This window comes from Phaethon aethereus (genome assembly GCF_964289735.1).
Source record: "Phaethon aethereus genome assembly, chromosome: 25".
Lineage (NCBI taxonomy): Eukaryota > Metazoa > Chordata > Aves > Phaethontiformes > Phaethontidae > Phaethon > Phaethon aethereus.
In genome coordinates, this window is record NC_138601.1 from 6054213 (window position 1) to 6075948 (window position 21736).

At 40.5% G+C, this 21736-nt stretch overlaps 1 protein-coding gene across 4 annotated transcripts in view; it reads right to left on the minus strand.

Moving 5' to 3' along the window:
• Positions 1-21278, minus strand: part of IKZF3 (IKAROS family zinc finger 3) — a gene marked incomplete at its 5' end in the record, with an annotated part of 33051 nt that extends 11773 nt beyond the window's left edge. Inside the window, 6 exons of one of the 4 annotated variants that reach the window (XM_082010672.1) lie at positions 1422-1538; positions 3242-3409; positions 4087-4347; positions 17335-17445; positions 18710-18763; positions 21227-21278. In XM_082010672.1, coding sequence (XP_081866798.1) covers positions 1422-1538; positions 3242-3409; positions 4087-4347; positions 17335-17445; positions 18710-18763; positions 21227-21278 — 763 coding nt within the window. Of the gene's footprint in view, positions 1-1421; positions 1539-3241; positions 3410-4086; positions 4834-17334; positions 17446-18709; positions 18764-21226 lie in introns of those variants that run through there. The other 3 variants (XM_082010674.1, XM_082010673.1, XM_082010675.1) reach the window with 3 other exon arrangements.
• Between the last annotated feature and the right edge of the window lie 458 nt (positions 21279-21736).

Sequence of the window (21736 nt, forward strand, 5' to 3'; positions counted from 1 at the left end):
ATAAAACCACAGTTACAATATGCATGGGTTCTCATGAAAACCAAAACTTGCTGACGTTCTGATAACCATTTACTTTTACTCATGCTCAAAAAAACATGCCATTTGCTGAAAAGAAGATAGCCCACGAAAAACTATAAAGCTCTAACTTCGTTAAATCATTGTTTCTTTATGGCAGTTTTTGTGTGTGCTTGTGTCATAACGCTTGATACACCAACCTATGCACCCTGCACTGGGTAAAGACTCTCGTACCCACATAGTTATCTTCGTAATTCAATGGCTCTTCACAGTGGTTTTCAGGTTTTTGAGATGATTGCCTGCAGAATCTTTGCTCGATAATCGTATCACTAAATACCTTTTCTAAATTATTATTATTAAAGGGCCTTGCTAAACATTGTCATCTCTCTAAGTATATTTGTACATTTTAGTTTTCTTCTCTGAAAACTCACTTTAAGTTTTTCCTTGAAAAGAAAATTCTATTTGAAAGTCACAGTCAAAACTAAGGTGCTGGAGTCCTTAAAGTTATTGTTTTTTTAAGGCTGCATAGCAAAAGAATGGGAAGCTGAATTCTGAAATTGTAGCCTCAGCTCTGCTATAGATTAGTCGTATAACCTTTCCAGAGGTCACAACCACTCCCTGACTCTGCATGGGAAAAGTAATTCTTTCCTGGCTTATTGGTGTATTGTGGGACTTAAATCACACAAGTTCATTTTAGGATTTGAAATACTCAGGTGAAGCAGGCTCAAAGATTACGGCAGTTGTTTTTCACCAGAGTATTTTCAGAACTGCAGCACTGAGACTGTGAAAAGGAAAATAAGAAAAACTGTGTTTTGATACGTTTTACCTTCATTCTTTTTCAAAGACAGTTCTATACTTAAAGAAGTCCCTTACCTCTCACTACATCCTAAGCTGATTTATCAGTGTTCTTCGGGATACTGCCCCTCTTCCATGCCCTCGATTCAATGCCACTAAAACTTCTGCAAATTCTAACCAATTCTGACCAACAGTTCTTATTCTAAAGACAAGGAAGCACCAAACGGACTGAGGCATGTGAACAACTGTTTTTAACAACCATGGGCATCAACTCATCCAATAAAATAAGCCACACAACAGCATTAATGTAGGAATAATTTAACTTACTGTGAGTGTCACCTACAGAAATGCTGCGTGCAAGGTGTTTTGGATGTTTTATTCAAAGTAACTGTGAAATAAAAAAGTGATTAAAATAAACACATTCTTAAACTAGTTGCCTGAGGGATGCATTAAACCAGACCCTTTTGTAAGATGTTACAGCCCCTTAGGTTACTGAAAATGATTGCAGTAAAAACTGTTCTCAGGCTGTGAATTAACGGCTTACCAGATGCCCTTTTTCAAGCATTGTAATGTACCAAAACACCAAAACTGCTGTAACGTGATAAACTCACCAGCCTCGCACATGCCAGCATTCTGCAAGTAAGTACGGCACCGCTCCTTGTGCTCCTCTAATGAGCTCCTTTGCTTGTAGCTCCTTCCACAAAACTCACATTTGTATGGCTTCTCCACTAGAAAAATAAGAGCGCAGTATAAAATAACCATGAGAGACTACAAAAACACTCTCTCGCCGACATTCAAGTATATAGTTACTGGTAGCATGTATGCAGCCCGTGGAGAATGCTTTACATTTCTGTTAAGTTTACGAGCACTGTAATCATCACAGAATTAGGGTTACAGAAGGGTGAAACCCACCGGACACAGAGAGCTCCTCTTCATCCCCTAAGCTCAGCATCAGAAGAGAAGAGGACTTACAATTAGACACTGTTCCCAGGAGCTCAGGTTCCTAGAGCCCTGTTCGAGTCGGCAGCTTTTCTTGGCATAACTTCCCGAGGGAAGACCAACTGTACCACTGCTAAACCGGGACTGCAAAGGCCCTAACTGCCTGACCTGTCTATATGGAATTTTTCAAGGATTTCACAAAACTGATGAAGTTAAACCAAACCAAAACCATACGTGAGGCTCATTTAATTGCCAAAGGCATTTACTGTAAAGCAAATTATATTCGTAACTCATTTAAGCTAAAGTAAACCTGTTTGAAACTCAAGACATCCACACAGCCTTTCCCAGTGCCTCATTCACAAGCACTTCCTAAATAATCTCGTCACTGTCTTGTGAGCAGACATCCTCTAACGCACCCAGGCAAAATACCACCCCTGTGCAGTGCAAATGTAACCAGCCTTGCGTTGTGTTCTGCGCAAAAAGACCATACTCCCTACTGCCAGTGCAATTGTTCACTTATTTATGTGATTCACTTGAAGAGATTTTCTTTATACTGTTTAATAAGCCAGCTCTTAAAACTTGAGTCACAATAACCACACGATGCGTTGGAAGCATGATGTTTTTAGCATTGTGCTGGTGGGGGACCGTCACCACCACTGTGCTGGGTCTCGATTACATCAGAATCTCATTTATCCATGTCAGATAACCTCGTTTCTAACTTTGATTCTTTGTGAGGTTGAACTTTTTTTTCTGTAAAGTGCAGTGCAGAGGTAACATCTATCATTTAGAATAAACGTTTTCTTTCTAGGCCCCTGTATAACACAGGATATACACAAATCAACGAGTAAGCACAACCTGGCTCTTGCAGAACTGGGGAGACTAAGATTAATCAGTTCATACTTGGCTTGTTATTCGAGTCACCTCAGCTCTGTGCCTCCATTTCTCCCATCTGTAGAACGGCTGGAACATCCTACCAGCCTTGAGAAAAACCACTGGCATTTGTTGAGCATGTTAAGACATTCAGATGAAAGGCACTACACAACAGCGAGGTGTTAACCGGCCATAGAGTCACGCTGTCCTGGCTGATGCTCCTAGAGCTCTCCTGACAGCTGAGGATAGGAACGGAAGGAGGTCCCAGCAAAGCATCTCTTCACACTACTCCTCAAATTCAGAGCTCGCTGGCATAGCTAGCTCCACTCGTTTGAAAAGACCGAGGCGTTATTTTGTGCAAGCAGGTACGGAGGCTGGCCGTTCCTCACAGCACACAGCTGTGACGGCGGGTTTCCCCACGCGCTCTCTCTGCATTAGGAGGGGAGCTGAGTCCCGAGACGGTTCCATCAGCACAGCGGGCACAGCGAGTGGTCGCTGCTACTTGTCGACTCTTCAAAACCAGACCGGCTGAGCAAACTTTGCTGACTGACTCTTTATTTCCACGCCTAGTGTCCTAGTGACACACATCTCAAACACATGAAGTGTCTTTGAAGTCACTTACCAGAATGTGTCCTTAAGTGACCTGTTAGCGCATCCCTCCTTTGGCAGGCATAACTGCAAAGATGACATTTAAAAGGTTTTTCCCCTGTATGTAGTTTAATGTGGCGGAGGAGGTTACCCTTCTGAGTAAAGGAAGCTCCGCACTGATTACACTGGAATGGCCGTTCACCTTAAAATGACATACAAAAAAGGACATTTAATGGTTACGTGGGTATCATGCTATCCTCATACCCTTTCCTTTTTGGAAGAGGAAAGAATGAGATACTGGATCAATTCCTTTCTATAGAAACACGCACAGCCCTTCCGTTGACTTCAGTGGGAGCTCTGGTACCAGAGCTTCCTGTAACATATGCACAACTATGGAAAACACTGTACAGTTTTTCCATGGAAATGAGTGTTCTGGAGGAGGCTGATTCCAACAAGCTAGCAATTTTTAGAAAAAAAAAGTAGGCTTGTCTTACTGCAAGTCAAAATCTAAGATGCTCATTGGTTTGTTGCCAAAGTATAGCACAAAGAGAAATGCATATACAGACTGGAAATGGCAGCACAAAACCAATCTAACTTGCGTTTTGTGCCTGAAATACTTAAGTTACATAGTGCCTTTCATCCAAAAATTCTTAAAATGCCTCACAAACATGCTTTTACTAACATTCGGCCCTGATAAGAAGAAAGGTGGGTAAAGTGAGGCACAGAAAAGTGAGTCACTTGCTAAAGATAACATGTTGCATCAAGGACAGAACAAGGAAATCCTGATTTTGGTATCCTTTTTTAAAATAAGTAATCTAGATTACAAATTATTATCCTGTCAGTATTCAGCTCTTACAAGAACAATATAGGGATATTTACCAGTGTGGCTACGCTTATGAACCATCAAGACATTGAGGCTAATGCAGGCTAATCCACAGATATCACAATTCATTTTTCCACTAGCTGGCCTGACGTTGTCATATGAACCAGAATGTCTTTCCAGTTTAATGCTTTCATAGTCATTATATTGTCTGGGATAGGTGTAAGGCATTTCAGATTCTTCTGGGTTTTCCATAGGCTCTGAATTTAAAGCACTCTCCTCTCTTTCACTGTATTCACCTTTCACTTTAACCACATCATCTGCAGGTAAAAGAAAGCACAAATGTGAAAAAATGCTCATCTTAGACACAATTGGCTATCTTAGGGAAAAAAAAAAATCACCAAAAATTACATAAAATTACATAATCAATCTTCCTAGAAGTTTCACTTAAACACCCAAAGATGAAGAAATGCAGTTGAGACATGAATCTTCATGGGTCGTGTACACTTAATGATACTCACAGTGAGATAACCTTTAAAAATATTGACCTGCTGTTAATTACCTTTGATGGATAATTTCCTTCTACAGATTATAAAAGTATAATACAGTACAAACTTCTCCTGCAATTACAGGGTACTATACGGGATACAAAAGCAAACACTTATTCCCACAACTCACAATTAGCCTATAGAAATTACTGTCTCGGGCTGTTCCTGTGAATTGGAAATACAGAAAGACAAAAATTAAAAAGGATACTTATATCTTCCTGTGGAACCTCTGGTGCTTGAAATATGTCTGATCCAGTATAAGCCTTCCAGTGCTCCCATGCTATAGATTCTCACCAGTTAAACCTAATCAATAACCCTAATTTTCACTTGCAAATTGCAATTTTTATCCAAGGATCCCAAATGTGTGAGGAGCATCTGATAATCTTGATACCTGTATCGTAAGGTTTCTATGTGAGTAAAAATAGCAGAGGCAGGGTAAAGATTTCCTGATAAATAAATCCCAGAAACGTTAAAAGATTAGTCCAAGGCCACATCACGAGTATGTGGCAAAGAACCCAAAGACTCATGAAGATTAGCATCCACAGCCTTTGAACAGGTTCCTGGACCTGTAGCCATGGCCAGAGAAAACCAAAGACGTTGCCTTAAATGAATGCAATTGCATGGCAAGAGGAGAACGTGACGAGTAGCTAATAATTTACTAACAATAATGCTCCCATGTAAAAATATAAGCAAATTGGTCACACTGTATAAACAGCTGATGATTCCCAACTTACGTTGCTGAATTTCCACTATTAACTCCAGCACTACCAGCACTTGTCATTAAAATCCTTACACACCGACAGGACAGCTTTTTTTCTGCTTAAAGCTGACTTCTCCATCTGGACGAGAGCCCGGCTATGGCTGAAACGTGAGTTATGCCTCAAGCTACCAAGCGAAGAAAAGCACCGAGATAAAAAAGTTTCCTGTTTGAAAGTATTCTTCTCATGGCCACCTGCTCCTCTCTCAAATGAGGATTAGACAGTTAAATATGGCACTTCACCACTTGTCCTTTCTCCAAAGTACAGAACATGGACTGCGGAATACGTATTAGCTCTGGTTCTGAGTAATAAACCACATCAAATGCCGAGAATAAACACTGGGTGACGGCGAAAATGAGGCGGCAACATAAACGCAGCACTGAAAAATAAAGATCTGGCAACTAATATTTTCAGGAAATCAAAATTTTCAATTGTATTTTGGTGATAAAATCACTCCTCTACCCTAAATGTTTGCACTAAGCCCACCTGATCTATATTAGTTTGGGCTGGAGTGAGGTGGAAGAAACAGCTGGCTGATAACTTCTTCATCCTATGCGAGAACCCACGGCAGTGCGGGATACTCCGAGATCCCTCTTGGTGCTCTCCCAGATGGTGGTATCCACAGAAAGGTGGCTTTTTCCCCCATACGGTGTGTTTTTATCCCCCCATCCTGGAGGTTTTTTTAGAGTTTGGTATTGGGACTGAGAGCCCTGGTCCCAGAAGAGCTCAGGCAGGTTTGGGTGTTTGCTGAGAGGGTCGCAGGGAGGTCTAGATTCACCTACAAATGGGCCATTTTAATCTGCGCCTTCTCCGGTACCAGCTCTGCTTCACATCCCGGGGATTCCTGCTGCCACCAGGATTTCCTCTGCAGGTACCTTCTGCTGCCAACTTCACGTCTGAGGGTGCGAGGGTGATCCCGCTATCAAGACTCCTTCAAAATTAGTTTATGCATCCATTTCCATCACTCTAAGGAAAAATTATTGCCAGTTGCTGAAAGTAGCTTTCAACAGAATCTCTCTTCCAAAAAAAAGGAAAAAAAAAAAAGGTTTTTCGGTGGGTTGGTTGGTTGTTTTTTTCCCTCTCAAAAGGAGGCAGTTCCAAAATAATTCGCTACATCCTGCACAGCATGGTAAAAGGAAGTACACACTGCAGCTGCACCTTGTTGGTACTTTCAGAAACAATTTCAATTCCCACTTTCTTCTTAACGTCTCACCTTTTGTCTGCATCAAATGCAGTTGCTTAGCAGTGGAGGACTAGTTGTAACCTCCAGCTGAGAAGACTTCTCTACCCTTTTCTACTGTTTCTCACCACAAGTTCATGGCTCACAGCTTTTCACTCTTTTACAGAGCTACACCAGTGCCCATGCAGCGCAGCGTGAACGCTGGTTTGAGTTCCCCATGGCAAGCACTTGCTGACTGGCACAAACTGGGCAAGCCATCCTATGGTTCCACTGCGGAAAATAATGACCTCTGCATTTTCCGCATTGCACGCTGACTGCTTGGGGTACTTGCGTTCTCTTATAGTAAGAGAGAAGGACGCAGCCCAGCTCCATGAAGGCTTTTCCACCACCGCCACTCCGGCTGGCAGCGATATCCCACCAAAGCTCGAGTGCTTTGCAGTTTGCATGTAGGCATTTGAAGAACCTCAACGGAAAAACTCACCTTCTGATGGCCGAGAACAACAGACAGCAGAAGCCACTGGGGAAGAGGCTTTTTTTTAACCAAATAAACCTTAGAAGGGTTGGAACTTTTCTGTCCCGACATGCCTGTTATTGTTAGAGTCTACTCTGCCTTCCTGACAGCAATACTGAAGAAAGCTTTGGTACAAAGCAGGCTGAGGAAAAGTCGGCTCAGTACAGGTCAGCCTAAAATTCACCAAGTGGTTGCAAAGGTCTGAAGCAACCAAACTCCTCTTTCAGCCCTGACTTTTGCTCTGTGTACTGGCATGCACAGGGAATGCCGTGAGATCAGGAGACTGGCAGCTGTGTGGAAAGGTTCGTATCTGTCATTTAAAAATCATATCAACATATTTTAATGAGACTAGGGAGTTTCCAGGCTGGTCCGCCTTAACCAAGAGCAAGCTGGCTGTAACTTCAAGTAGAAAAGGGAAATTTAACTGAGGAAAAACACAATTATCCCTAACAACACTAACAAAGTTCCCCCAGTTGAAAAAAAAGAAGCGCTCTCATCTCTTCTATGCTGAGGAAAGTAAAGAGGTTGTAAGAGGAAAAAAACATTCATGGTGTCCAACCCAGGTAACTATTTTTCTTGAGGGAGTTCATGAAGGTAATATATACTGCAGAAAAAAAAGTTGTAGATTTTACACAACAAAGTACCAGTGTGATGCGTTAAGGCTGATGCACATGGTTTCATTTCCTGGGGAGATGATTACAAGATGAAAGACGTACTCCAGAGTAATATTTTTGTTTCACCTGAAACACTGTAAAAACAATGGGTTCTGGAAAAAATCCAAAATAAAGCTGTGGTGGCAACTTCAGACTGAGTCACCACATGAACAGCGCTTGTATATGTTCTATAAAACGCACGAATAAAAAAAGAAGTCAATAGCATCAAACAATTAGGACAAGCTAGAGTGTTACCTTAGCTATTCTCTCTAGGAGGAAGTCTCGGAAGGAAAACCCCCAATTACTATATTTAATGCAAGACCTTGGCATCAAATATAGAGAAAACAACGTAAGTTTTGCACTGTTGTTAAGCAAAGTTTACCAGCAGTGTTATGAAGAGCACAAAGAACAAAACCCAGAAGCTATTAAAGACAACGGCACAAAAGGGTGATGTTGCTCAAGTGTTTTACAAGGAGCGGGGTCATAATCATGAAATCCTCAGCACATGCAAAAAGTCAACTGGATAACAAAGAAACTTAATCATCTTAATGTGGCATTTTAATGATGCTGCTGATTTGCTATGCCAATTCAGAGATAATGAGCCCCTAATGCTACAGATGTTCAGCCAGACTAAAGAAAAAAAAAAAGAAAAAAGAAAAGCTTTTCTTGTATGCCATTTCCTAACTATCCAATTAAACAAATTGTGAAAGCATATAAATAGTTTACCAGGTTTTGACAGCTGTTAATAGGATTCAGATGCCGAAGAACAAGACAGGAGTCTATACGTGTGCATACTGAAGGATTCTTGTGACTACCTGGACTTGACAGGTATTAACTGATGATTCATCGCCATTATTTCCACAAACTGTCCCCAGAAATAGCAGTATAAAGCCAAAACCTAGCGTACACGTACTAGAGTTCGTCCCCTCCCAGAATGCGAGATTCCTGTACCTAAACCAGCGTGAAACAGAACAGACCTACATGGTGAAACTGAAAAAGTCAGCGGAGTTTCCAAATTAAAGTCAGAATCCTGCATGTTTATGAAAAACACCTCTACAATGGAATTAACGCGCTGTGGGGGAAGATATGTCATGAATTAAAAAACACCCATATTCCTTAATGAATAGAGAGAGCTTTGCAGTACATCCCACCAGAATTATAAACTGTGAAGAAAAAAAAAAGGAAAAAAAATTGATGCTATACCTAAGGTTTTTTCCTTAAATAACAAGAAGAAAACAATTACACATAACATACAGGTATACGTTGAAAATTTGGAGACTATAAGTAATGGGGAATTATAAAATGTTACATGACACAACAGCAACGTAAGATTTTTATTTTTTTAATAGAGGCAACAGAGTCAGAGATAAGGCAACTTTTCTCCATGTCTGTCTTCTACCCCACCGCAGATACCAGCTCTAGGGAAGGGAAAGGAGTTCAAGCCTTTTTGGCCCGACCTGGCTTTGTTTCTTCCGCCGACTCCAGCGACAAGCTCCCTTTCCCACAACAGCCGCGACGCTGGTGCGAGATCCCTGCTTGCCCGCGAAGGAAGGAGCAGTCGCCCAGACACAGTATCAGCTTCCAGCTCGACAGCAGTGGCACAAGAGTAAAGAAGAGGTTGTGGCAGCCGACGCGTGCTCCCCGTACAGCGCCTACGCCGCTGGACTGGTCCCACGCGGGCGGCCCCGCAGCTGAGGTGCCCTTTTTGTGCCACTAGAGGCCAAAGCAGCTTCTTCCGCACCAAAAACCCCGAGTGCTACGTGCAGTGCTTCTGTTTGACAATGCACGGGAAATCCATAGATTCCATTTGCTTGATTTACTAAAAATTATTACTTGGACATAATTGCTTTGATTTTATTTTATCTTTGTGCCTTCCAGTATTTTCTTACCACTGTTGTTCAGTAGCCATTTTTGTACAAAAAACAAGCATCTATTTTGTTCAGATGCTGTCCGAAGCACACTTGAGTGGTAATTCCTAAATGAACCAGTGCAGTATGCACCTGGTGGAAATTTCACTTCTAAAAATAGGAGAGAAACTTTCATAATTCCCCTTTGTGGAGTGCATGCTCGATGGTAATGAGTTTCCTTGTTTTTATTGTGACTTGAAACAAATCAAATTGAAATGCAGCACTGAGAATTGGAAAGAAAAAAACCCAACAAACCAGGCATCATTTTCCAAGCACTCGGATGTGTATTTTCTACTTCATTAATACCAGTGTCTTTCTATCATTAAAACACAGTATAATTTATCTAGCTGTACAATTAATTACAACAACAACAACAATCTCAAACAACATACATCATCTCCAAGCTCATGTGAGCCAGGAAATTTGAATTACGTATCTGGTTCTTAAAGCATCTTATTCGAATACAAGAATTTTTCTTATAAAGATGTGCATTCCTGTGTAAATCTATAATTTCATACCTGATATGTCTCATCTATTACCAGTTTCTGCCTAATAGTAACCTAGTGGGGCTTTTAGGACTTTCATTCAAAAGGTTTGCAAAATATGTTAGAAGTTATAATAGAAAAATGTTATCCAAAACTGAGTGCTACCAAGGCTGGAGTTAAACAAGACAACCGCACAGCAACACCAGGCAGCACGAGGCCATGGTCTAGGGAAGGAAATGAAAAATAATGCATTTAACCGACACTACAAACGGAATTTGGGGAAGCAGAATGTTATTACCTGAGACAATCTGACTGGGGGCTAGGAAACTATGGCTAGTACTACGCTAAAGCTATCGTGGGATTTTATTTTTATTTATTTAATTTTAAAAAGTGTCAATAGCGTGTCATTTTTCCTCCACTGCCTATACCCACTGCACAGGAGCACAGAGGATCTGAAGGAACGCCATCCCACATCCCAGGCCTACAGTGCCCAGATTTTCCAAAGCCTGTCCCAGATGAATTTTCTTTCATTTGTGACACCTGTTAGCATTATCTTTTCAAATCTTAATATCTTTAAAGTCTCCTTCTTAAAAAAAAAAAAACCAAACAAAACCAAAACCAACACAGGAAAGGATGAAACTGTCCGAGTTCTTCCCTTCCGTTACAGTTAAGATAACATCACTCATAGAAAACAGTTCTAAAATTACAATTCCTAAAGTCCAGAAAGCCAGATACAATCATAACCGTTAAATCAGACTTCAATTAGACAGTTAATCAGAGAACATCTGGACCTAACAGTCAGACTGAAAAAGGCCACATGTTAAATTCAGATAATCGCCTTCATTAGTTATACCAAGGGACCTATTACTAATATGACCACTCAGGCATGATTGTCTCTGGTCAACTGCTTTTTCAAATGAACTTCAAATCCGAGAAGTTGAAAGCGTGGTTTCATTTAGCCTTTTTTAATCTCCCCAAAGTCCTTCTTACAACGCAATATACGCTTGTGTTTGATACTAGAAAAATATTAGATTATATTTTCTCTTCATATTATAATATGAAGAACGGGGAAATCTGTGATAAATATCAATGGAATTTTAACACCTATAAACTGAAGACAGGAGCTTGGTTAAGATGCTGCTCAAAATCCTTGAGCACCATAACCTTCACAAAACTAAGTGTATTGATTTGATTCAACATTAAAAAAAAAATCCAGTAGTAAATAATCTAGATTCCAAGACTTGAATTTTAGTTTACAAATACATTCTCTCCAAATTGATTTTTTTAGAATTAAATACTTGTGATTTACTTTTAGCCGGGTCTTCTACAGAAGCGTACGCATCCACTCTGTGTTCCCTTAGTAACGTTCAGACCCGAACACCAAATCCAATCCTACCCGGGGAAGCTTCTCGGAATTACTCTATTCCGACAACTGGCCTGTTCAACAGATGGCCCAGGAGCACCTGCATCTCCCAAAACCGCTCCCGGAGGTGGTGCTCCTGCATCAGGAGGAACAGTCGGTGCTTTTGGCACACTTGGTAGGTGAGGTGCAGCAACAGGCTGTTCAACAAGAATACATGGAATTGAGCTCCGAATTGAACCAAGTTCCTAACAGCTCCTGCAGAGCAGCAGAAGGAAGAAAAACAGGAACAAGAACTGGAGCACGTGAATGCAGTGTGATGGGAGACGGCGCTGGGGATAAGGCAAAGCTAGCCTGAGGTACCAGAAGTAAAATACGGTGTCAGGCACGTGATGCAAACTCTGCATAATTCAATTAAAAGTCACTCAGCAACAAGACGTGACCCCACTGGAAAGCGAGCTTCATCAATTCCAACACTCGTGGAACTTTTTGCTGCATTTTAGCAAAGTTTTGACTCTTGTGGATTCATTTCTGCTTTCTGGTACCTTTCCAGCAGCTCAAACAGTAGTAAATCTGCCCCTTAAACTCACACATTTTGTGCCAAATGAACAGCCTAGTTTGGGGGCAAAGCATGAGTCATCTTAATTAACTGATTTCCTTTCCACCAACCCATATTTCTAAAAATGGATTAATTTCTACAATGACATGTGATTTGAGTTCCTAGGGCCGTTTTCTTCATCTTCACTTATTTCCTGCTGGGGAGGGTGGCAGGGAACACACCACAACTCATCTGCCCTGGACTAGATTTCATTTTGGTGCCAAAGGAATCACTATTTCTCTCACTTTTAATTCCAAGGAATTACTTTGTATGAATCCGAGATACACACTGTAAAACAAGTGAGGAAAAATGCAGTTTAAAAAGTGAGTTTAAAAAGTTATGGAAAGAAGTTCGTCATCTATTGAAAAATGCTGTGCCCGCGTCCTCCTTCCAGACCTTGTCTTGCCTGATAGCTCATGCCGATAGTCGGGATATCTCAAAAGCAAATTCTATTTTCTGTTAACTATAAGGGGTTAATTAGAACGAGAAATAGCTGCACTTTTCTTTCAAGCAGTCAGAATAACCCGAGTTTCTGTATCAGCCCTGGGTGCTCTGGGCTACCCTTTGTGCAGGAGAGTCCAAGCTGATGTCAATCACTTCCAGGCTGCGGTGACACAACTGACTGTTGATGTCACTGAACGTGCTTGGCAGCATTCCTGCTGCTGATAGCACAGCACTGCAGAGCAAAAACAAAGTCAGGAGGATCTTTTGTTGGTAACACTCAGATGCGACTTTCAGTTCACGCACAGCCACCAAGGCAGAGACCTGACACAGTCGAGCAGCACAGGCTCCTCGCCTGGTTTTAACACTTGCAGAAATCCCCTGTTAAGTGAACTTCTGCAGCACAGTACTGCTGATGTTGTGAGATAACCCCCGAGTCCCATGAGCAGTAGGGCTCGATCTGGGCTTGGGAGATGTAATATTCTGATAAAAAACGGCACTTCCTTTTCAAGCAGATAAGTGCGTGTGCTAGCAGCACCCCTGGGACCTCAGTACGCGCCTCGGCGAGGGTTTGTCATCCTCTCCTGTCTCACTCCAGCCTTTTAACCGCCTCCTTTCGCACCTAAACGCAGCAGCAATTAGCATCCATAAACCACAAATGTGGCTTCTATTTCTTTTTATTTCACAACCATGAAAGCTAGCTAACATTCATAACACCCCAAAAGTTGTCTGCCTCAACAGATGAGGGAATTAAGACATAATTAAACGCTTGTGCTTTCCTTTGCATAGGAAAGAACACGGCTCTTTTAATTTAATTTTTAAATTAAGGATGCTTCAACTTTGGCCACCAAAGGTAACGGTGCTGGGGGCACATAAAGAAACGAGGGACATTATGTGCTTCCTCCCCTGTCTGTCTCATTGCTTGTCTCTTTTCAGACTAGATACAGGAAGCACCATGGGAACAGCATATTTTTATGGTTGCAGGCAAGCGTACACCATGTGCACAACAGCATGCAGCTTCCATTCCCTTGGGGCAAAAAAAAGGGTTTTTTTCTTTCTTTTTTTTTTCTTGTTCTCCATCAAGCTTTTAATTAACATATTACTATAGCCTTCTGCCTGATTGTTTGCCCTATACTTAGCAATCATCACAGTTGAAGCCCTTTTAAAAGGGGTGTACAATAGGACAGGTTGAATTGTTTTCATTGAGTGGCATCTCACCTTCGTCACTTACGACACAGAATGAACGCCACGTCAGCCAGCGTGTTTGCACGCACGCAGAGAAGTACAAACAGGGAATTGTTTGCTGAAAAAGTGGATTTTCTGATACCAGATGAGCACCAGTTATGATGACGTTTCAGCCCTATACGTTAGCTATTTAGTGCCTTTATGAAACATCTATAGCCTTTGGAAAGGATCACAGTACCACCTTCTGCAGACCTAACATAAAAGGTTCCACCGAACTACAGTTAGACAACTTCTAGATTTGACAAGGCTCCAACTTCTGTTCAAAGTCTCAGAATAAGTCCCCACGATGTATTTAGTGTCACCCATTAATAATGCAATATTCACAAAAAATGTGTAGTCGAAGAAACTAGAAGATTACTACTTACTATGAATGCTTGACAGAACATGGAAAAACCAGTCGTAATTGTACTGAAGAAAAACATGTTACAGACATATTGAGGCAGTGGAAAGCAGACTATCAAATGCTTGATCTCATCTATGAGTCAGTGGCCTCATGTTCTTATGATGGCCTTCAGCAGATAGAACAACCCCCGCGGGCATGGATCATGCAGGGCTTCAGGATACAAAAAGGAGAGTTTTCTGTGTTGCAGGCTATCATCAACAATGAATCGTGAAGATACTGAAGTGGAATTGCTCATTCACAAAAGGGATGGACCATGGATGCCACGATTAACAGTTATGAGAACCACACAAACATTTTTCACTATTTCTCTTTACACTTGATGTGTACTGAGGGTATTAGTGATCACATCTGGAAAAGTGCCAGAGAGCGCTTTTTTTTAAGCAGACAAACTTTGCAGGTGTAGGCAGGGCACAATCCATTTCCCAAGAGCCATCACCGATGCTGACAATATTTCTCTTCTGTGATTCTGGAGAATACTATATATTCATTTTCACCAGAGTTAGTGATCCCCAAAAGATAATACTCCCACCAGGGCAGCATTGTCAGAATGCGGTTTCACTTATCTAGCAGCAAGACAGATAGTTACTGACCCACAAGGACTGCTCAGCGACTAACGTAGCTGCTGTTGACCTGCAACTTATTTAGTAGGCGTGACATGAAAGCAAAGATTATTTGTGAATTTTAGTATCCAACAGCAACTGAAATGGCATTGGGCTTTAGGAAGAAATTTAAATGCACCTACTAATATTTGCACAGCCTATAGTACTAGCACAGCATGCTTAAATATTTAAGATTCACTGTCCTTCCGGTATCAGAATGACTGTAGAGAACTGTATGCGAAGCAATGAAGTAAACACAATATATTTTTGTGCCATTTAACACTGAGATACTGTAACTACCTTTTTCGTACATTTAAAAAAGCTTTCTCCTAGGAATCATATCTTTATTCCTATAGTGAGAATCAAAGAACAGAGCACTGGTACTGAGTAGGTTCATACTCACTTTATAATGAAGGAGCACTCTAATGGTTTGGGAGTCGATCAAAGTGCAATGATGTTTTATTGATATTTATAGCATTATCTTTGAGATGTAAATTTTCAGTATTTGCAGTACAGAACAAACTATAAAGAGACCTCAAGAGATCAGCAGCAATATAAAAAATGAATGGTGTATAAGAGCAGTATCAAAATAAGCATTCTTTCACAAGTCTCTAAGTTGTACCTGACTTAAATGTATGGAAGAGAGCCTGAGAAAAGGTAGTGAAGCTGAAGGGCACAGGACAGCAAAGGAACTGAAAAAAGACTCCCTGGATGCCATGACGCTGTGCGTGCAAGTGGTATAGACAGGGCTCCTGGAGTGGGAAGGTGGGGAGAAGCTAGAGCAATTCCTCTTAGATGGTCAATATTGAGGGATTTGTGAAAGAAACCCTGTCCTGGCTTCCTGTATCCACAGCTTAGTGACTTGGAGGAGCAAAGGGCAGGGACACTGGGGAAGCAGAGGTAAAAGAGGTGAGCTAGTGCGAGTGGAAATGGTGTAAGGGCTAGACAAAGAGCTGGACTATGGCTGTGAATATTTCATGTGCTGTGGGATCTGAAATTCAGATCAGATGCCCTGTCAGGCCTTCCATGTTCTGTGGATAAAAACATTAAACTTCTCTTTTTAGGGTAAGCCGAGCGGAACTTACCTGTTCAAGCCAGATTCCACACCACAGACATCTGTACTAAGCTACTCTCCACTGACTACACATGGAGTCCTGCTAAGCAGCAGCTGCTGTGGGGACACGAGGCATTTCATCCTAAGTCAGACACCCAAATTCGGTCAGAAAATCTGCATGCTCCCTCTCCAGCAACCGTCAAGAAAGGCCAGACACCGGTACAGTTCTAGACACCAGAGCTGTAGATACCTGAGGGAGATTAATTTCACCCTCTTCAGGGACTCTTTTGTTAGTGCAGCACTCCCTTGAGTGTTTTATGCTGTTTTGTACTTTGTTAATAAAGAGACACAAATTTAGTCTTTAATAATGCAAAAGTTTAACATCTGAACATTTGATTTTAGTCCAAAATAAAGTCATCACGTTTATGTTGCAGGGAACACGGGCAACCAAAACAGAGAGAATTCTCTAGTGATTTATTTGATTCATGTGATATGTAAACGCTACCTCAAAACTACAAACCAAAGCCACAGGCACAATTTGCTTTGACACTGCTGTACTGCCATGGACACGCAGCACTTGAAGGGCAACGTGAATCTGGTAGAACAATGTGTGTCTTTTCCCCAGTATATGTATACCACATCCTCTACCAGGCAGCATTTTTCACTGTTTGTGGTTGAGAACTGGCATAAACGAACACGCTCAGTTCACTGGCAGGAATGTTTATTAATGCTGTGATTTCAGTTTATGAGCTTCTACATCAAGGAAGAAATTCAAAGCTCTTGCGCTACATCTATGTCACACACGCATATACAAATCCTGAACTCTGAGGGCCTGCAAGATCGCTGAGTCCAGGAGCTGCTTCTTTTATCTTTTATCTATTAAGTGAACAGGGCCTAGTTTTTAAAGGTATGCAGAAATATGCATTTATGTAGGACCTCTTAAATAATAAATAGTACATATTGTTTTAAAATTTACTTCATACCTGTGTCTTCTTTCAGAGTTGTATAGGAAGGGTTTACTGTTCAAATTAAACAATAAGCATGGTAAACTGACCAACCTTCTGTTCACCCACAGTTTAAAATACAGGATTACTCCTACAGTTTTAAATTTTACAGGGCTGAGTTGTCCTGTAACTTGTGCTTTCTTTAAAAAAAAAAAAAAATTGCCAAGTTATTTTTCAGATATCAGAGTAACTTAACAACATTAATAAAAAATGCAGTCCTAACACATGCATTTGTCACATGCAAACTACTTTTAAGAATTTGTATACTACAACAGACAACAGAAGAGCTCACCGTATGCATATGCTTTTTTATCTTGCTACCCATTTTTCATAGATCCTGTAAAAGTGACCTTTATAAAATGCCTGTGAGGTTCCCTGATGGAAAACAGTTGCTCCTCCTTTAGAGCACGTTGAAAAGCTCTAAACTAATTGTATTGTTATCCCTTTAACAGACATGCAGGAAAACCAGAGCCATGATCCAGAAAAAAAACCTTCTCATAGCATAATCGGATGAATAAAAAGACAAAACTATTATTTATCAGAATTCAAGCTCTACTTTACCTCCTGCTTCTTCAGTAGAGTGACTGTGTTCCTTCATATCTTCCGCATTATCCATACTTTCCATTTCCTGGGATTTGTTCAGATTACAGTCTGTCAAAACCTCCTGTCCTTCTGGGAGAAAAACAAACCAACAAGTAACTATTTATGCTCCAAGAATATTTCCAGGTATTACCTCAAAGTATCTGCAGGCTCCCAATATTGGTCACAATGCCCACAAAGTTCTTCCAATAGAGTCATTAGTTGCAGTTTGGTTGAATGGATTTGCTTCCCGAAATCATATACAAACTGTCACACAGAGTACCCACCTTTAACTACGTCTTAAGCTTTTGCTCAGTTTTAACTATTCTGGAGGTGGTTCTAAACGACAACAAAACAGGAATAAAATCCAGTCTATGTAATGCTATACATCGTATGTATTCTGACGACTGCTGCTAGCAGGTAAGCAAACAAGCTCTTCAGAGCATGGAAAAGGAATCACAGCTCTACTTCGTTCATTTGGGCAAAATATTAATCATTCTGGCCCCAGGCCAGGAAACTGCTCAAGCACGTTTAATCGGAAGCCTCTTTGAACACAGTTGCACTTCTCTGCTTATTTCACAGACGCGTTTTTAAGCATCAACATTGTCAGAAAGTTTTTCTGCTGATCACTGTGGCAGCAGTATGTCCCAGAAATCCACGCCTCTCGTCTCTGAAATAAAGCCAAATTTTCAACTATAGTGAAATTTATGAGTGAAGTTTTCCAATAAAGCCTCTTTTCATAAAATCCGTGATACAGACTAACTCGACATTATGCATATTTCCGTAAATTTCAGATCAGTATTTTGTTTCAAAAGATGACTGCTTTCTTCAACAATCCCATGAATTTTTAAAGTGCATAGCAAGATTGTGAAATTGCTGTTAAAATTGTTTAACTTCTTAACAGTTGCATAGTAAAAAAACCCAATCCTTCTCAAGCTGAATATTACATTGGATCTGAAAAAATGTATTATTTTTTTATTAACAAGAAAGTAAAACACTTGTCCAACTCACACAAGAGGTTTGTTTTCATATTTTCAGAAATGCAGTCAACCAAAAGAATCACATTATTCTTGCTTCCCTAATCAAAACTTCCAGCTTTCTTCTGAAAACATTCCCTTTCCTACTATATAGTCTTTTTTTCCCTTTAGTGTCATTTTCCAATATTATATTGAACTTGAACTTGCACTTATTTCAATTCTAGAAGTTACTTTTTGCCTTTAATGCCCATCTTCATATCTGTGACTGTGCTATTCAGTGTCCTGGGAATCTAAACAAGCTGCAATGCATGTATTTTTCTCCATTTAAATTTAAAATTGTCAAGAGAGGCCGAAAGAACATAACTTGACTAGCACAGTACCTGCAGCCATGGGCTGTTCCTGAGAGTTACTTAGGTCCATACCTGCCTGTGAATCTGCAAAAGACAGAAAAGCAGCCTGAGTTACTTAATATTTAGAACCATTCATGACACAGTTATTATAATCTTATAAATTCCTGTTTTCTTGACTGAAAGCAAAATTGAAAAAGCAAAATTTTCAAAGAAATAAATACCAAATAATTGTTATGTTTCATTGCACAACTTCTTTATGCCTTGAGCACTGGCATGTGCCCAGAAAAGGGATTAAGCATTATTTTTAACTTCAAAAAATTATAGAACAGAATAACTTACACTTTCAGTTTACCATCTCATTCTGCACCCTGTGAGCACAGCACAGTGTTAGTAACTCTATATAAAGTGAATTCTTATAAAGCACAAAGCACAAGATGTTTTTACCTTCCTTTTTCAATAAAAAGGAAAAACCCTATTATCTTCACAAGTTCTATTTGGTTTTCATGGGAATGCAAGTCTAATTCCCATTTAGAAATTCTGATAGGGATCACGTGTCAGGAATTTAAAAAAAATTGAGGACTACATATGTGCCCTGATGTCCAAAAGTGCTGAGCGCTCAGCAGACCACTCTGAAGACAACATAAGCCGCAGATACTTCAATCTCCCACTCGTGCCCAAATTTAGGCTGGCGAGTTTAGCTGGAGGCACAGATCTGACCTGTCCAGATAAGCCTTTACTCAATGCCTTGCTGCCTTGAGATTTCATTACTATGAGGGCTGATTTTCTTAACAGTGTCACAGCTACCTGCTTCCTTCCTCCTTTCTTTCCTCTAGCTTTTTTTCCTCTTTTTTTCCTCACCAGAAAGTCTTTTATCACCTTTGAACATAAAAAAAAATAGCTCCAGGACTCATAAAATTCATTCCTGGCAGTTACATAACAGAAATACACATGCAGTGGCCCTGAGGTGTTAACCACTAGTGACATTTACCCCATAATTATCTATCTTTACCACCACTGCATATGGAACATTTTTGTGGTCTCTGCAACGTCAAAATGTAAAGCTCTGTTAACTCTACAGCAAAGAAGCCTAGTATCAGAAGAGGCTATCCAAAAAACTGCAAGAATAGAGGATGGGCCGATGTGTCCAACAAAATAAAGGCAAACTGAGAGAAGAAAAAAAAGCAACAACAGAACTATCCAGCAAATCTTTTTTAAATGTTTGGTTCTGTTGTCTCCTAAATGAAAGTATGCAGCTCTCATTTCTCAATAATGGGTCTAAGAGTTTCATTATGCACGTAGTTCCCATTACTCTTAACTAGCTATTACCAAAGCACAGCAAGAAAAAAACAATGCATTTAAAGACAGACTTAATAATTCAAGCCATCCAGCAGTGGCCTGAGCTCTTCAGGGCGTAACTCCTGACTGGAGACAAGTTGTTAAGCTATTAGCACTTATGAAATGTATCCTAAAACTAAATCAGAGCTGTTATCCTTTCATGCACATTTAGCATGAATGCAAGCGTCTTTTATTAGAGCCAAGAATGTTGCCTTGTGCCATAAAGATAGTCACGGAATTAAATAACAAAAAGTTAAAATATTTACTAAATCTGTATTTTTTACATAGATAAATAAGATCAAGGAAATCCATAGTTACAGCCCTTAATTTGTCTTTGTTTCATTTTATTATACCAGCAAAAGTGAGGTACAAAGAAGCAAGCAGACCATTTTATCCTGCAGATAATGATGGGGAAACATCAGTAAATACATGGTACGTGAAGACAGTTCTCTCTAGTACTGATTTTAATTTTACATCTCAATAATAGAGATACGTAAATTACACAAACCTTTGTAATTGTGCAAATAATTAAGCTTTGGGCAAGACAATGAAATCCCCACGGACACCTCCTGAGTGCACAGGATGCGTACCTTGCTACAGCTTATTGGGTAAATCGCACCAGCACACGCTTCTGCACGGAGGGCTCAGTGCAACACCGCTAACAGTCAGTCAACTGTTCTGAGCACCTCAGAGCTGCAGCGACGAGGTGACTTGCTGGAGAATGGTACTGCCTGAACCACCACAGCCCAACAGGACCTGTTCAGCCAGTCCTCCGACACTCGTCTAGCTAACGTTGAGGTGGTCTCTAAGCATTTATTTACATTTTGTTGAGCGTAACATGTTCCTGTCCATGATGGGCTGCTGGGCAGTACAATCCTTCTGAAGAGATAACAACGACATACTGTATAACGTTTCTCTTTTCCGTTGAGAAATATCCCAGTCTTTGTATCACTTTCAAGCCTCCAACATCCGCTCATAGGTACCTGGTTTCTTTATGATATTAGTCTCAAGCTGCTTCTTACAGCCTTAGTGGTCTCTTAATATTTAACCTCAGGTCTCCTTCCCGAGTAAAGCATTTTAAGCCAGATCCTTCACTGTGTCACGTTAAGTGTGCTAGAAGGAGGTCTAGGAAGCTTCCATCCCCGATTCTGTACAAATAAGACCATATTTCTACCTAACAGTCAGAAAAGCGCAACACGGGAAATCACTTACAGAACACGTTAATCTTCCCAAGCTTCAAAGAGATCCACTGACTAGGGTGCATGGAAAGGAGACGCTTGTCTTGTGTGTGTTGCAGCTGACGCACGTTCTTCTGCACAAAGCAGAAGTAGAATTCATATGCTTTTGAAACCAATCCTTAGCCATCCTCTGTTCTACACCAATAGCCAAAGTCAGCAAAAATATTCAAATAGCTTGCTAAAAAAGTGCTATGGCATTTTAATACATAACCACATTAATACTTTATCCTGGTATTTGAACAGTTAATAGAAGCAACAAAAGAGCCTACCTGTATTTTAACCCCCCTAGAATGGATGTTTTTCAAATTATAACACTAGTACCCTTCTACCATCAATACAGCTGTAGCAAACAGAATGGGAAGTACATCTTGAATTATTTTAATCTTACCTGTTTGCCTCCAAATTGAAAACCAGAAGATTGCCTTTTTACTGCCAGCTGCAGTTTTCAACCCAACAGCATTGCGAAGGGGACATCTTTTTAAAT